The following is a 16,798-nucleotide window of genomic DNA, read 5'->3' as shown; positions in this document are numbered from 1 at the left end:
TATTTTATTGTATTTTTATCGTTTTTCGTTTTCATCTTTTTACACACCTTGTGGATCTATTTCTTTTATGTTACTTTTGATACTTTTATTTGTGCTTTTGATACTTTTTGTTCTTTCTACTGTACATCGCGTCTGCGGCCGGTGGTGAACGGTGGATGAGTTTTCCTGGGATCGGCACGATGTTGAACTATTCCGTTGACCAGCTGAGGAAGTTCAACAACTGCACTACTCCATCGTGTATTTCAGTCATCAAACAGCTTGGACTCCTTCGCCGGCCTCGTTATATTCACAGGGGCTCCCGGAGAAAGCTTGTTTATCTTCGAAACGGTAACGCTATTCCATCCTTCTGGTCAGCCGTGCACACTGTCGCTCCGCAAACACGTCATCAGAGCGCTGCTGCCTTGCACACCAGTAGCGGTGTAGTCTCCATGACAACGCTGTCCACGGAGTGGGATGGGAAACGCGGAGTGGACTTAGCAAATCTCCGTTCTCTTCCTCGTTCCTCACAGCCAACTACACAACAATACCACTTGAAAATGGCATTGCTTAATGTTCGTTCACTCAACACAAAAAGTACTGTACTCAGTGAATTTATATCTGACAGTGAACTAGACTTTTTCTGTCTCACTGAAACTTGGCATAAACCCTTGGATTATTTTACGTTAAATCAGACCACGCCAATGGGATACTCGTATATTGATGAACCTCGTATGGAAGGGCGAGGTGGTGGTGTTGCTGCAGTCTATAGGGATGATATTAAAATAACCACTTTGTCTTTTCCTGCTGCTCTTTCTTTTGAACACCTGGCTTTCAAGTTGTCAGGGCCTACTCCTCTGGTCACTGCTGTAGTTTATCGTCCGCCAAAGCCAAACGCTTCCTTTCTCTCTGATTTTTCAGATTTTTTAACCCAGCTTAGTGCCCTCTCATCCTCTGTACTGCTTATGGGTGATTTTAACATCCATATTGATGACAACAACTGTAAATTTGCCAGGGAATTTTTGGAATTGTTACAGTGTTTTAATTTCACACAACATATACATTTTCCAACTCATAAAAAAGGTCATACTCTTGACCTTGTCTGCTCTACTGGTGTCCTAGTTCATCAGCCGTCCAGCCATGACCTTACTGTCTCTGATCATTTGACAATCATCATGGACATTGAGGTCACTAGGCCCATCACTAGAGCTAAACGTAAAATATCCTTCAGGAATCTTCAATATATCTCTCCCTCTGCTTTCTCAGATTCTCTTGTTAAAAAGATGTCTGTCTGTCCTGTACTGTCTAGTAATTCATCTGACCTTGTCGATTACTATAATGACATACTCGCCTCATGTCTTGATGAGCTGGCTCCTTTGAGAACCAAATTTGTTTCATTTAGTCATTCTGCACCATGGTACACAATTGAGCTTCACCAAATGAAATCCCGTAAACGCCAGCTTGAAAGACTTTATAAGAAAACCGGTCTAACAGTACATTATCAGATTTATTCTGATTATCTTCAACATTACAAAGACGCTCTTACGGCAGCCCGATCCACTTACTATTCCGAACTCATACATGCTGGATCAACAAATCCTAAGACTCTCTTTTCCACAATAAATAAACTTCTCAAACCAGTTGACAATACTACCAATTCCTTTACAGTTGACAAGTGTAACTCTTACCTCTCATTTTTTCAAACAAAAGTTGAGAATATCCACAATTTTCTGACAGTTTCCCCTGTCATCTCTGTTTCTCCGCCTATCTCACCTCAATTTATTACCCAGCCTCTGTCTCAGTTCTCACCTGTGTCTCATTTGGACCTATCTGAGATCTTAACAGGGATGCGAAGCTCCACTTGTGTTTTGGATCCTGCTCCATCAAAACTTGTTAAGGGTTGTTTTCCAGTTATCTCATCACTTATCACAGAGATAATCAATTCCTCTCTTAGTTCTGGCTCAGTCCCTCAATCACTCAAATTGGCTGCTGTTACTCCCATACTTAAAAAACCTGGACTTGACTCTAACATTATGAGTAACTTTCGGCCCATTTCCAATCTTCCATTTCTGTCGAAAATACTGGAACGTGTTGTTGCCTCACAGCTCAAAGATCACCTAAATTCCAATAATCTATTTGAATCATTTCAGTCTGGTTTCCGCCCCCAGCACAGCACTGAGTCAGCCCTCCTCAAAGTCACAAATGACCTTCTTCTTTCCTCAGACTCTGGACAAATTAATATTCTCGTCCTCCTTGATCTTACTGCAGCTTTTGACACCATTAATCACTCCATTCTTCTGTCCCGCCTTGAATCCTCTGTCAACATCACTGGTACTGCCCTTTTGTGGTTAAGGTCATATCTCATAAACAGACAACAGTTTGTTAATATCAACAATTGTAGTTCTGCCATTGCTCCACTGTCCCAAGGCGTTCCCCAAGGCTCAGTGTTAGGTCCCCTTTTGTTTATTCTTTATATGCTCCCCCTTGGTGACATCATACGTCGGCATGGTTTACATTTCCACTGCTATGCTGATGATATTCAGCTTTACATCTCCTCCAAATCCATTAATACTGAACTTCACTCCACTCTGACAAATTGCATCACTGAAATGAAATTGTGGATGAAAGCTAATTTCCTCAAATTAAACTGTGAAAAATCAGATATGATCATCGTAGGTCCTACAACCCTGGCAAAAACCACAAAAAATTTTCAAATGACCATTGATAATGACACTTAGTCTCCGTCTTCTAACATCCGAAATCTTGGTGTAATTTTTGATAGCAACCTCTCTTTTGACCGCCATGTAAATCACATCACCAAAACTGCTTTCTTTCATCTAAAAAACATAGCACGTCTACGTCCATCACTCTCCTTTTCTGCCGCCGAAACCTTGATTCATGCTTTTATTACATCCAGAATTGATTATTGCAATAGCATCCTTTATGGTACATCTAACAAAATCCTAAAAAAACTTCAGTATATCCAGAATTCAGCTGCTCGCCTCCTTACTCATACTCGCTCCCGTGATCATATTACACCTGTTCTCCAAAAACTTCATTGGCTTCCCGTTGCTCAACGCATTCAATTCAAAATTCTTCTATTCACTCACAAAGCTCTCCATAATCAGGCCCCATCCTACCTCACCGACCTGCTCCATCAGCACATTCCCTCCCGTAGCCTTCGCTCTTCTGAGGCTAACCTACTGTCCATACCCTCTAGGACCAAGCACCGGACCTGGGGTGACAGGGCCTTTTCCATAGCTGCTCCATCTTTATGGAATGCTCTCCCCAAACACCTACGAGATTGTCCTGACCTGTCCAAATTCAAGTCACTTCTCAAAACTCATCTATTCAAAATGGCATTTAACTTGTAACAACACGAAATAAATGCTTTTATTTTTGCTATTCTTTTTAATAGTTTTTATACTTAGATCACGACAGAAATGTGAAGTCCTAGATCCTAAAACTTGTAAAGTTTTCAGTTTCCTGATTGCATGTAAATCTGTCCTGTTTCTGTCTAATTTTAAGAAATTGTTCTATATTTGTTGTTCTCTCTCATAATTTAGCTAATTTTTAATGAACTGTCTTATGCTGCTCTCTTTGTTTTTATCTTAATTATTCTTGATGTTGATGTACTATTTTGATTTTGTACTATGATTTGATTTGTATGGTGTATGTACGTATTTGTTTTGATTATTTGTCTTATGTAAAGCGTCTTTGAGTATCTTGAAAAGCGCTATATAAATAAAATGTATTATTATTATTATTAACAATTTCTTAAAATTAGACAGAAACAGGACAGATTTACATGCAATCAGGAAACTGAAAACTTTACAAGTTTTAGGATCTAGGACTTCACATTTCTGTCGTGATCTAAGTATAAAAACTATTAAAAAGAATAGCAAAAATAAAAGCATTTATTTCGTGTTGTTACAAGTTAAATGCCACTCTGAATAGATGAGTTTTGAGAAGTGACTTGAATTTGGACAGGTCAGGACAATCTCGTAGGTGTTTGGGGAGAGCATTCCATAAAGATGGAGCAGCTATGGAAAAGGCCCTGTCACCCCAGGTCCGGTGCTTGGTCCTAGAGGGTATGGACAGTAGGTTAGCCTCAGAAGAGCGAAGGCTACGGGAGGGAATGTGCTGATGGAGCAGGTCGGTGAGGTAGGATGGGGCCTGATTATGGAGAGCTTTGTGAGTGAATAGAAGAATTTTGAATTGAATGCGTTGAGCAACGGGAAGCCAATGAAGTTTTTGGAGAACAGGTGTAATATGATCACGGGAGCGAGTATGAGTAAGGAGGCGAGCAGCTGAATTCTGGATATACTGAAGTTTTTTTAGGATTTTGTTAGATGTACCATAAAGGATGCTATTTAAAGCTCAGACGTTAGTTTGGTTTGTTCTTGATTGATGAAGTGAGTGTTATCACCATGGTGAGATCTAAAAAGCTCTCTGAGACCTGCAGAAAAAAGCTTGTAGATGCATATGAGTCTGGGAAGGGATTTAAAAAGATCTCAGAACAATTAGAAATCAGCCGTTCCACTGTCCAGAAAATCATTTACAAGTGGAGAACAAGTAAAACAACTGCCAACATGGTCAGGTCAGGACGTCCTTGCAAGTTCAGCCCAAGAGCAGAAGTCTCCAAAAATCCTACGTCATCACGGGACCTACAGGAGCTCCTGCCACAGTTGATAAAGACTAAAGTTCACCAGAGAAACACAGAGACAAAGACCAGAACTTCTGGAACAATGTGCTCTGGACAGATGAATCCAAAGTTGAATTATTTGGGCACAGTAACAGAAGACATGATTGGTAAAAACAAAACACAGCATTTGAGCAGAAGAACCTCATACCAACTGTGAAGCATGGAGATGGAAATGTCATGGTTTGGGGCTGATTTGCAGCAGCAGGGCGTGGCAAGCTCTCCATTATAGAATCCACGATGAATTCTTCTCTGTATCAGAGGGGGCTTGAGGAAAATGTAAGACCATCTGTCCAAAAACTGAAGCTGAAGCGGAAGTGGACAATGCAGCATGACGATGACCCAAAACATTCCAGTAAATCCACCAAGTAACGACTCAAAAGAAAGAAATGGAGAGTTTCTGGAATGGTCGAGTCAAAGCCCGGATCTTAATCCTGTTGAGATGCTTTTTCACATGACTGTATATACTGTGTTTAGCTGGATTTACTTCACTGTGTGGTTTCACTTTTAAACTTGTGTTCTGCAGCTCAGGGTTCTGAGGATCAGCTTCTCAGGAGAGTCGAAAAAGCTTCACGCACTAAAAAAAGCTTACTGTGGTAAAATGTACTAAAAGTATGACACAGGAACTAAACCTCTCTCTGTTGATACTGGTTAGAAGTGTCTCTGTAGTGCTGAAATTCATCGGTCGTTGGTTTAGTAAAATAAGTCACGTTACACTTTATTTTTCATGTTAAGCGCCGATGGTTCTGTCCGAGTCATTTTTACCGCCTCATATCAAACAGTTCATCTAATTTGAGGCGTTTTGAAAATATCAGCAGCAAACTGGATCAGAATTTAATCAGATGAACTTTGAAAGATGGAAGTGCAGCATTAAGCTCCATACGAGACACCAGCACAGCAGTTTTACAGCTTCTCATGTAAAAGCACCCAAACCTCGAGAACCCGACACGCCCACCGATGATGTCACGGGTCAAAAACCCAGTATTCTGTGGTATCAGCTGCGAAGTTCACGGTTTGAAACCTCTTTGTTTTTGGTGAAAACACACTTAACCGGTTCAAAATCAAGTTCACGGACCAGAACGGAGCTGTTCAGCATCGTTGGAAAAGGAGAAACTGAGGCCCTCTAGTGGGAACCAGTGATTTAAAGGAATATTATGGAGTGATGTTGACATTAGTTTGAAGTTTGTTTGCTGATGTTTGGATTAATGTGTGAGAACATTTGGAGCATTTATGGGTCTGTGGTAGATGGTGGAGATGAGAAGATCTGTGGTAGATGGTGGAGATGAGAAGATTTGTGGTGGATGGTTGACGTGAGGAAGAGCCTTCTAACACGTTCGATGAGACACTGAATTGTCGTTCTGTTGTGTTTCTGCAGCACTCTGGAACTTCACATCTGCAGCACAGGAACTAGAAGGTAACACACACACACACACTATACACACACCATACGGTTTACCTGGTATCTGTGGGATTAGTGTTGGTGTTATGGATATATCTAGTTTGGGTGTTTGTGAGGGAGCTTGGGGGTGTTTGGGGAGACAACATTTGGTCAGAAGTATTTGGACGTCTCTTCTAATTTTTTAATTCTGGTGTTTCAGCCACAACAGTTACTAACAGGTGTAATAAATCAGTTATATAAAGGTGCAGCAACAGTTTAGGGAAGGTCCTTTCCTGATCCAGCACAAAGCAAGAAGCTCCGGTGTCCTGCACAGAGCCCTGACCTTAACCCCACTCAACAGTTCTGGGATGAATCGGAACACCGACTGATCAATCAGCCCAAATGCAGATGCTGTCATTTTTTGACTGAATAGAATTTCAGTTCTGTGGCGACACCCCTCACTGCCCTCACTCGGAAGACCCCAGGATCTTCCCACTGGACCACGGAGACCCAGAAGGCCTTCGACGACATAAAACTTTGGCTTACCTCACAACCGGTTCTTCAACTACCTGACACTGGGAACCATTTGTTGTCGAGGTAGACGCCTCAGATATTGGTGTAGGTGCTGTGCTTTCCCAGTGCCAAAGACCCAACAAGAAGCTCCACCCCTGTGCCTACTATTCCCATCGCCTCACTCCAGCTGAGCACAACTACAGCATTGGGGACAGGAAGTTCCTGGTGGTTAAGTTGGCCCTAGAGGACAGGAGGCATTGGTTGGAGGGGGTCAAGCACCCATTTGTGGTCTGGACTGACCACAAAAACCTGGCCTATATACAACAGGCCAAGCAGCTCAACTCTCGGCAGGCCCTATGGGTACTGTTCTTTGGTCGCTTTAACTTCCCGTTGTCATATAGGCCTGGTTCCAAAAACACAAAACCTGATGCCCTGTCCAGGCAAGGGGAAGCCCAGGTTCCTGACCCTTTGCCAGAACCCATCATTCCCACTCCCCAGATCCTAGCTCCCCTCTGCTGGGGATTGAAGGACTCCATTCAGAAGGCACTTCGGCAGGAGCCTGACTCTGGGGGTGGTCCTCCTATATGGCAGTATGTCCCACCAGCAGTCCACCATGTATTCGCTGGAGGCATGCCTCTCCTTTCTCTGGGCATCCAGGAATTAGCAGGACCCTGGAGTTCCATAATTATCATTATATCAGATGTATACATAAATATACACTTCATACCAATAAATAAATACACAGACACACCAAGTACTCTGCACTTGGGTCCACCACCTCCACCCACTCACCGTAACATGTTTAGAGTATTTATATAAACAGAACGACTGTTTTCTTTCTCTGGTTGTGTTCTCAGTGGTCCTGTTCCCCAAGTTTCCTCACCTCTACGTGTCTGATGAAGTAACTCTGCGGTGTAAACGTGGTTCTGAGGTTCTCACCACCAACGTCACGTGGTTCTTCAACAGTCAACCTCAACAAGCCATTGATGGTGTCTTGCACATCGCCATGGTAACACTGAGTCACTCTGGGAAGTACGTCTGTGAGAAGGACGGCGTCCGGAGTCTGGAACGGGAGATCGATGTGCTCGGTATGACATCACAGCACGCTCAGTATGACATCACAACACGCTCAGTATGACATCACAACACACTCAGTATGACATCACAACACGCTCAGTATGACATCACAACGCGCTCAGTATGGCATCACAACAAGAGCAGTACAGAGAGGAACCAGCATCGTAATCATTAACTTGCTGAACCCTTTCAGAATAAAGTGGACCTTCTCAAAAAAATGTGATTCTTCTACACTGTACATGACCAAAAGTATGTGGACACATTTCTAATAATTGAATTGGACGTTATAATAATAACTAGGATGTTTAATTCCTCCTCACTGTTTCTTGCAACTATAAACCGTGCATTTAATCATTACTAAGGTTCTTATTTAATACTACCCCATGGCTAAAAGTTTGTAGACACCCTCATTAATGCTTTTGGCTTAATAACATGGTTCTAGAAGAGTGTGGAATGGAATATCAGCATGTGGTCACCAACATCAGATGCATTTGGTGCTGATTGTGATGAGCAGGTGACTGGTGTTCCTAAACCCCTGAGCTCTGTGGGGTATAATTCAGGTATAAGAGGGTATAATAAATAAATAAATATACATTTTACCCCTTCCTCTGTATTTTAGACATGGAGGCCCCTCACAAGCTTACTTTGCTAAGCAGAAGATCACTGGTTTATCCAGGCAGCGGCAGCTTGATGGAGCTCTATGTGGAGACCGGGATTCATGGGTGGCAATGTCGTTATACAAAACAAGGAGTTAAATATTATGTTTATTTACCACATGAGGATGATTGGAGAGACAACAAACGCAGAGCAACCATCCATGCTGAAGTAAAAGGAGGAGACAAGAGCGCCATCTTCTGGTGTGAAAACAAGGACATGCGCAGTAACGCCGTCACTCTCAGAGTCTCAAGTAACATTTATTATTATTTTTATTATTATTATTAATATTGTTATTATTATTATTATTATGATTAATATTGTTTATTATTGTTGTTATTTTTATTTTTTATTATTATTATTATACTTTAATTATATTATATTTTTCCACTGTGTTCCAAACTTCAAAAGAGAATGGTCAGAGTTAAAAAGTACATTTCTTAATGCAAGATTGAAAATAATTGAGGTCTTTCACCATCTACTGTACATGATATTATGAAAGGATTCAGGATATCTGGAGAGATTTGAGTCTTTGTTGAGTCCTCAGACAGCACTGCATGAGAAACCGTCCTGCTGATGTGATAAATACAGTCACATGGGCTCGGGACAACTTCAGAAAACCATTATTTAACACAGTCCACAGTCCGGATTCTTCTTTTACTGCAATTTACTAAGCGTCTTAACTTTTCCAGAAATTTGCAGGATGCAGCAGGCAAGATTGGAGTTTCAGAAAGGTTCTGGACACGTCAGAGTTGAGCTGTAATGTCTATCTTTTTGTTTTTGTCTCTCCTTCAGATAAGCTAGTGATGCTGCAGGCTCTGGACCCGATGGTGGAGGGTAAGAATGTGTCTCTCGTCTGTGAAGTTCGGGGTGTGGACAGTCCAGATGAAGTTGTCTTTTTTAAGAATAAGACAGAGATCTCGAGAGGCAAAGAGAAGGAATACGTCATCGAGGACATCTCAAACAAGGACATCGGCTCATACGGGTGTAAAGCCACCTACAGTTACAAACACCTCGACCCAAATGCTCCACAACTCATCGACTCCTCTGATGAGCAGGTGCTCAGGATCATGGGTAAAGTCAATGTCACAATCACATCACAAAACACATCAGCATTCTAGTTACAAACCAGAATAATATTCGGACCTGTGCATGTGTTTGTATCAGCGGTTCCTTCAGCGGCTCAACTGGTCCATCATGATGACTGGCTGGAGTGCCAGCACCCAAACAGTACAGGTCCCTTTCGATGGTATCATGCTGAGACTGAGAATGCAGAATGGAAGAGCGTGCAGAATGTGTCAGGGTCCTACATCTACCCCCCAGTGGAAGGGTTCTACAGGTGCAGGGCTGAATTTAAGGACAAGGGTGTGTCCTACCCCAGCAACACTGTACACTTTGTTCCAGGTACAACCAGCCTCAGTCTGTCTCCTGCTTCCCTCAGTTCTTAAACCTGCTTCCTTCCTGCAGTCCATTACATCTCAGTCCTTGTTCTGGCTTCATCGTTTACTCCTGGTGCACCTCTGGCTTCCTTCCTTTACTCAGCCCCAGTTCCTGCTTCCTTCTCTTGCTAAACCTAAACAACTGTTTTGTCTCCTGGTTCAGACCTCGTCCAGTCAATATCGGAGTTCAATATCATGCAGAAGACACGATGGGAAGCAAGATGCGTTTTTTTACCCCGGAAAAAATAATAATAAAAAACATGGCAGAACAGAGAAAGAAAACGTTATATTTAATATAGTAAAAGTATTTATATAGTGAAAGAAAAGTGTGTTTGTCTCGTTTGTGGGGCGACTGTGGCGATGGCAGAGTATATAACTGATCATTTATACAAACATGGGACAGAGTTCATGATGTGTTCTAAAATATTACAAAGTACAAACAGGACATGATTTGTAGATGTGACAGTTAATAATTTCCTAAAACTGCTACAGAAATGATCATTTGTAAAACAATTAATATCAAGCCATGTGAAAAAGTTAGGACACCCCATGAGAATCTTTGTCTTTTTGAACATAGTTAAACATGAACAGTTGAGCTTCATTTGAACAGTACTGAGGGATGCAGCTTATAGAACTAAACAAATAATGTTGAAAATTACTTTTAAACACGAGCGGTAAAATATAATAAACAAAAATGTAAATGTATTGTGAGGAAAAAGTTAGGACCCCCCACATTTATTACTACCTAAAATGTCTAAAATTAGAATCAGGTCACCACATCAGCTGCAGTGATTAGAGCATCGTTAGAGGACACTGGAGTTTTATTTAATAATAATAATAATAATACATTTTATTTATATAGCGCTTTTCAAGATACTCAAAGACGCTTTACATAAGACAAATAATCAAAACAAATACGTACATACACCATACAAATCATAGTACAAAATCAAAATAGTACATCAACATCAAGAATAATTAAGATAAAAACAAAGAGAGCAGCATAAGACAGTTCATTAAAAATTAGCTAAATTATGAGAGAGAACAACAAATATAGAACAATTTCTTAAAATTAGACAGAAACAGGACAGATTTACATGCAATCAGGAAACTGAAAACTTTACAAGTTTTAGGATCTAGGACTTCACATTTCTGTCGTGATCTAAGTATAAAAACTATTAAAAAGAATAGCAAAAATAAAAGCATTTATTTTGTGTTGTTACAAGTTAAATGCCACTCTGAATAGATGAGTTTTGAGAAGTGACTTGAATTTGGACAGGTCAGGACAATCTCGTAGGTGTTTGGGGAGAGCATTCCATAAAGATGGAGCAGCTATGGAAAAGGCCCTGTCACCCCAGGTCCGGTGCTTGGTCCTAGAGGGTATGGACAGTAGGTTAGCCTCAGAAGAGCGAAGGCTACGGGAGGGAATGTGCTGATGGAGCAGGTCGGTGAGGTAGGATGGGGCCTGATTATGGAGAGCTTTGTGAGTGAATAGAAGAATTTTGAATTGAATGCGTTGAGCAACGGGAAGCCAATGAAGTTTTTGGAGAACAGGTGTAATATGATCACGGGAGCGAGTATGAGTAAGGAGGCGAGCAGCTGAATTCTGGATATACTGAAGTTTTTTTAGGATTTTGTTAGATGTACCATAAAGGATGCTATTTAAAGCTCAGACGTTAGTTTGGTTTGTTCTTGATTGATGAAGTGAGTGTTATCACCATGGTGAGATCTAAAAAGCTCTCTGAGACCTGCAGAAAAAAGCTTGTAGATGCATATGAGTCTGGGAAGGGATTTAAAAAGATCTCAGAACAATTAGAAATCAGCCGTTCCACTGTCCAGAAAATCATTTACAAGTGGAGAACAAGTAAAACAACTGCCAACATGGTCAGGTCAGGACGTCCTTGCAAGTTCAGCCCAAGAGCAGAAGTCTCCAAAAATCCTACGTCATCACGGGACCTACAGGAGCTCCTGCCACAGTTGATAAAGACTAAAGTTCACCAGAGAAACACAGAGACAAAGACCAGAACTTCTGGAACAATGTGCTCTGGACAGATGAATCCAAAGTTGAATTATTTGGGCACAGTAACAGAAGACATGATTGGTAAAAACAAAACACAGCATTTGAGCAGAAGAACCTCATACCAACTGTGAAGCATGGAGATGGAAATGTCATGGTTTGGGGCTGATTTGCAGCAGCAGGGCGTGGCAAGCTCTCCATTATAGAATCCACGATGAATTCTTCTCTGTATCAGAGGGGGCTTGAGGAAAATGTAAGACCATCTGTCCAAAAACTGAAGCTGAAGCGGAAGTGGACAATGCAGCATGACGATGACCCAAAACATTCCAGTAAATCCACCAAGTAACGACTCAAAAGAAAGAAATGGAGAGTTTCTGGAATGGTCGAGTCAAAGCCCGGATCTTAATCCTGTTGAGATGCTTTTTCACATGACTGTATATACTGTGTTTAGCTGGATTTACTTCACTGTGTGGTTTCACTTTTAAACTTGTGTTCTGCAGCTCAGGGTTCTGAGGATCAGCTTCTCAGGAGAGTCGAAAAAGCTTCACGCACTAAAAAAAACTTACTGTGGTAAAATGTACTAAAAGTATGACACAGGAACTAAACCTCTCTCTGTTGATACTGGTTAGAAGTGTCTCTGTAGTGCTGAAATTCATCGGTCGTTGGTTTAGTAAAATAAGTCACGTTACACTTTATTTTTCATGTTAAGCGCCGTTGGTTCTGTCCGAGTCATTTTTACCGCCTCATATCAAACAGTTCATCTAATTTGAGGCGTTTTGAAAATATCAGCAGCAAACTGGATCAGAATTTAATCAGATGAACTTTGAAAGATGGAAGTGCAGCATTAAGCTCCATACGAGACACCAGCACAGCAGTTTTACAGCTTCTCATGTAAAAGCACCCAAACCTCGAGAACCCGACACGCCCACCGATGATGTCACGGGTCAAAAACCCAGTATTCTGTGGTATCAGCTGCGAAGTTCACGGTTTGAAACCTCTTTGTTTTTGGTGAAAACACACTTAACCGGTTCAAAATCAAGTTCACGGACCAGAACGGAGCTGTTCAGCATCGTTGGAAAAGGAGAAACTGAGGCCCTCTAGTGGGAACCAGTGATTTAAAGGAATATTATGGAGTGATGTTGACATTAGTTTGAAGTTTGTTTGCTGATGTTTGGATTAATGTGTGAGAACATTTGGAGCATTTATGGGTCTGTGGTAGATGGTGGAGATGAGAAGATCTGTGGTAGATGGTGGAGATGAGAAGATTTGTGGTGGATGGTTGACGTGAGGAAGAGCCTTCTAACACGTTCGATGAGACACTGAATTGTCGTTCTGTTGTGTTTCTGCAGCACTCTGGAACTTCACATCTGCAGCACAGGAACTAGAAGGTAACACACACACACACACTATACACACACCATACGGTTTACCTGGTATCTGTGGGATTAGTGTTGGTGTTATGGATATATCTAGTTTGGGTGTTTGTGAGGGAGCTTGGGGGTGTTTGGGGAGACAACATTTGGTCAGAAGTATTTGGACGTCTCTTCTAATTTTTTAATTCTGGTGTTTCAGCCACAACAGTTACTAACAGGTGTAATAAATCAGTTATATAAAGGTGCAGCAACAGTTTAGGGAAGGTCCTTTCCTGATCCAGCACAAAGCAAGAAGCTCCGGTGTCCTGCACAGAGCCCTGACCTTAACCCCACTCAACAGTTCTGGGATGAATCGGAACACCGACTGATCAATCAGCCCAAATGCAGATGCTGTCATTTTTTGACTGAATAGAATTTCAGTTCTGTGGCGACACCCCTCACTGCCCTCACTCGGAAGACCCCAGGATCTTCCCACTGGACCACGGAGACCCAGAAGGCCTTCGACGACATAAAACTTTGGCTTACCTCACAACCGGTTCTTCAACTACCTGACACTGGGAACCATTTGTTGTCGAGGTAGACGCCTCAGATATTGGTGTAGGTGCTGTGCTTTCCCAGTGCCAAAGACCCAACAAGAAGCTCCACCCCTGTGCCTACTATTCCCATCGCCTCACTCCAGCTGAGCACAACTACAGCATTGGGGACAGGAAGTTCCTGGTGGTTAAGTTGGCCCTAGAGGACAGGAGGCATTGGTTGGAGGGGGTCAAGCACCCATTTGTGGTCTGGACTGACCACAAAAACCTGGCCTATATACAACAGGCCAAGCAGCTCAACTCTCGGCAGGCCCTATGGGTACTGTTCTTTGGTCGCTTTAACTTCCCGTTGTCATATAGGCCTGGTTCCAAAAACACAAAACCTGATGCCCTGTCCAGGCAAGGGGAAGCCCAGGTTCCTGACCCTTTGCCAGAACCCATCATTCCCACTCCCCAGATCCTAGCTCCCCTCTGCTGGGGATTGAAGGACTCCATTCAGAAGGCACTTCGGCAGGAGCCTGACTCTGGGGGTGGTCCTCCTATATGGCAGTATGTCCCACCAGCAGTCCACCATGTATTCGCTGGAGGCATGCCTCTCCTTTCTCTGGGCATCCAGGAATTAGCAGGACCCTGGAGTTCCATAATTATCATTATATCAGATGTATACATAAATATACACTTCATACCAATAAATAAATACAGACACACCAAGTACTCTGCACTTGGGTCCACCACCTCCACCCACTCACCGTAACATGTTTAGAGTATTTATATAAACAGAACGACTGTTTTCTTTCTCTGGTTGTGTTCTCAGTGGTCCTGTTCCCCAAGTTTCCTCACCTCTACGTGTCTGATGAAGTAACTCTGCGGTGTAAACGTGGTTCTGAGGTTCTCACCACCAACGTCACGTGGTTCTTCAACAGTCAACCTCAACAAGCCATTGATGGTGTCTTGCACATCGCCATGGTAACACTGAGTCACTCTGGGAAGTACGTCTGTGAGAAGGACGGCGTCCGGAGTCTGGAACGGGAGATCGATGTGCTCGGTATGACATCACAGCACGCTCAGTATGACATCACAACACGCTCAGTATGACATCACAACACACTCAGTATGACATCACAACACGCTCAGTATGACATCACAACGCGCTCAGTATGGCATCACAACAAGAGCAGTACAGAGAGGAACCAGCATCGTAATCATTAACTTGCTGAACCCTTTCAGAATAAAGTGGACCTTCTCAAAAAAATGTGATTCTTCTACACTGTACATGACCAAAAGTATGTGGACACATTTCTAATAATTGAATTGGACGTTATAATAATAACTAGGATGTTTAATTCCTCCTCACTGTTTCTTGCAACTATAAACCGTGCATTTAATCATTACTAAGGTTCTTATTTAATACTACCCCATGGCTAAAAGTTTGTAGACACCCTCATTAATGCTTTTGGCTTAATAACATGGTTCTAGAAGAGTGTGGAATGGAATATCAGCATGTGGTCACCAACATCAGATGCATTTGGTGCTGATTGTGATGAGCAGGTGACTGGTGTTCCTAAACCCCTGAGCTCTGTGGGGTATAATTCAGGTATAAGAGGGTATAATAAATAAATAAATATACATTTTACCCCTTCCTCTGTATTTTAGACATGGAGGCCCCTCACAAGCTTACTTTGCTAAGCAGAAGATCACTGGTTTATCCAGGCAGCGGCAGCTTGATGGAGCTCTATGTGGAGACCGGGATTCATGGGTGGCAATGTCGTTATACAAAACAAGGAGTTAAATATTATGTTTATTTACCACATGAGGATGATTGGAGAGACAACAAACGCAGAGCAACCATCCATGCTGAAGTAAAAGGAGGAGACAAGAGCGCCATCTTCTGGTGTGAAAACAAGGACATGCGCAGTAACGCCGTCACTCTCAGAGTCTCAAGTAACATTTATTATTATTTTTATTATTATTATTAATATTGTTATTATTATTATTATTATGATTAATATTGTTTATTATTGTTGTTATTTTTATTTTTTATTATTATTATTATACTTTAATTATATTATATTTTTCCACTGTGTTCCAAACTTCAAAAGAGAATGGTCAGAGTTAAAAAGTACATTTCTTAATGCAAGATTGAAAATAATTGAGGTCTTTCACCATCTACTGTACATGATATTATGAAAGGATTCAGGAAATCTGGAGAGATTTGAGTCTTTGTTGAGTCCTCAGACAGCACTGCATGAGAAACCGTCCTGCTGATGTGATAAATACAGTCACATGGGCTCGGGACAACTTCAGAAAACCATTATTTAACACAGTCCACAGTCCGGATTCTTCTTTTACTGCAATTTACTAAGCGTCTTAACTTTTCCAGAAATTTGCAGGATGCAGCAGGCAAGATTGGAGTTTCAGAAAGGTTCTGGACACGTCAGAGTTGAGCTGTAATGTCTATCTTTTTGTTTTTGTCTCTCCTTCAGATAAGCTAGTGATGCTGCAGGCTCTGGACCCGATGGTGGAGGGTAAGAATGTGTCTCTCGTCTGTGAAGTTCGGGGTGTGGACAGTCCAGATGAAGTTGTCTTTTTTAAGAATAAGACAGAGATCTCGAGAGGCAAAGAGAAGGAATACGTCATCGAGGACATCTCAAACAAGGACATCGGCTCATACGGGTGTAAAGCCACCTACAGTTACAAACACCTCGACCCAAATGCTCCACAACTCATCGACTCCTCTGATGAGCAGGTGCTCAGGATCATGGGTAAAGTCAATGTCACAATCACATCACAAAACACATCAGCATTCTAGTTACAAACCAGAATAATATTCGGACCTGTGCATGTGTTTGTATCAGCGGTTCCTTCAGCGGCTCAACTGGTCCATCATGATGACTGGCTGGAGTGCCAGCACCCAAACAGTACAGGTCCCTTTCGATGGTATCATGCTGAGACTGAGAATGCAGAATGGAAGAGCGTGCAGAATGTGTCAGGGTCCTACATCTACCCCCCAGTGGAAGGGTTCTACAGGTGCAGGGCTGAATTTAAGGACAAGGGTGTGTCCTACCCCAGCAACACTGTACACTTTGTTCCAGGTACAACCAGCCTCAGTCTGTCTCCTGCTTCCCTCAGTTCTTAA

At 42.1% G+C, this 16,798-nt stretch overlaps 1 protein-coding gene across 4 annotated transcripts in view; it reads left to right on the top strand.

Moving 5' to 3' along the window:
- The window catches only part of LOC134310022 (uncharacterized), a 112,213-nt gene that overhangs the window by 70,149 nt on the left and 25,266 nt on the right, over positions 1-16,798 (top strand). For all 4 annotated transcript variants that reach the window (XM_062991530.1, XM_062991531.1, XM_062991532.1 and 1 more), the window contains 10 exons: positions 6,054-6,092; positions 7,427-7,657; positions 8,266-8,553; positions 9,096-9,374; positions 9,468-9,704; positions 13,106-13,144; positions 14,477-14,707; positions 15,316-15,603; positions 16,146-16,424; positions 16,518-16,754. In XM_062991530.1, coding sequence (XP_062847600.1) covers positions 6,054-6,092; positions 7,427-7,657; positions 8,266-8,553; positions 9,096-9,374; positions 9,468-9,704; positions 13,106-13,144; positions 14,477-14,707; positions 15,316-15,603; positions 16,146-16,424; positions 16,518-16,754 — 2,148 coding nt within the window. The remainder of the gene's footprint in view (positions 1-6,053; positions 6,093-7,426; positions 7,658-8,265; positions 8,554-9,095; positions 9,375-9,467; positions 9,705-13,105; positions 13,145-14,476; positions 14,708-15,315; positions 15,604-16,145; positions 16,425-16,517; positions 16,755-16,798) is intronic.

Source organism: Trichomycterus rosablanca, chromosome 3 (genome assembly GCF_030014385.1).
Source record: "Trichomycterus rosablanca isolate fTriRos1 chromosome 3, fTriRos1.hap1, whole genome shotgun sequence".
Classification (NCBI taxonomy): Eukaryota; Metazoa; Chordata; class Actinopteri; order Siluriformes; family Trichomycteridae; genus Trichomycterus; species Trichomycterus rosablanca.
The sequence above is the reverse complement of the archived record's forward strand: the minus strand, read 5'-3'. Positions and strand labels throughout refer to the sequence as shown.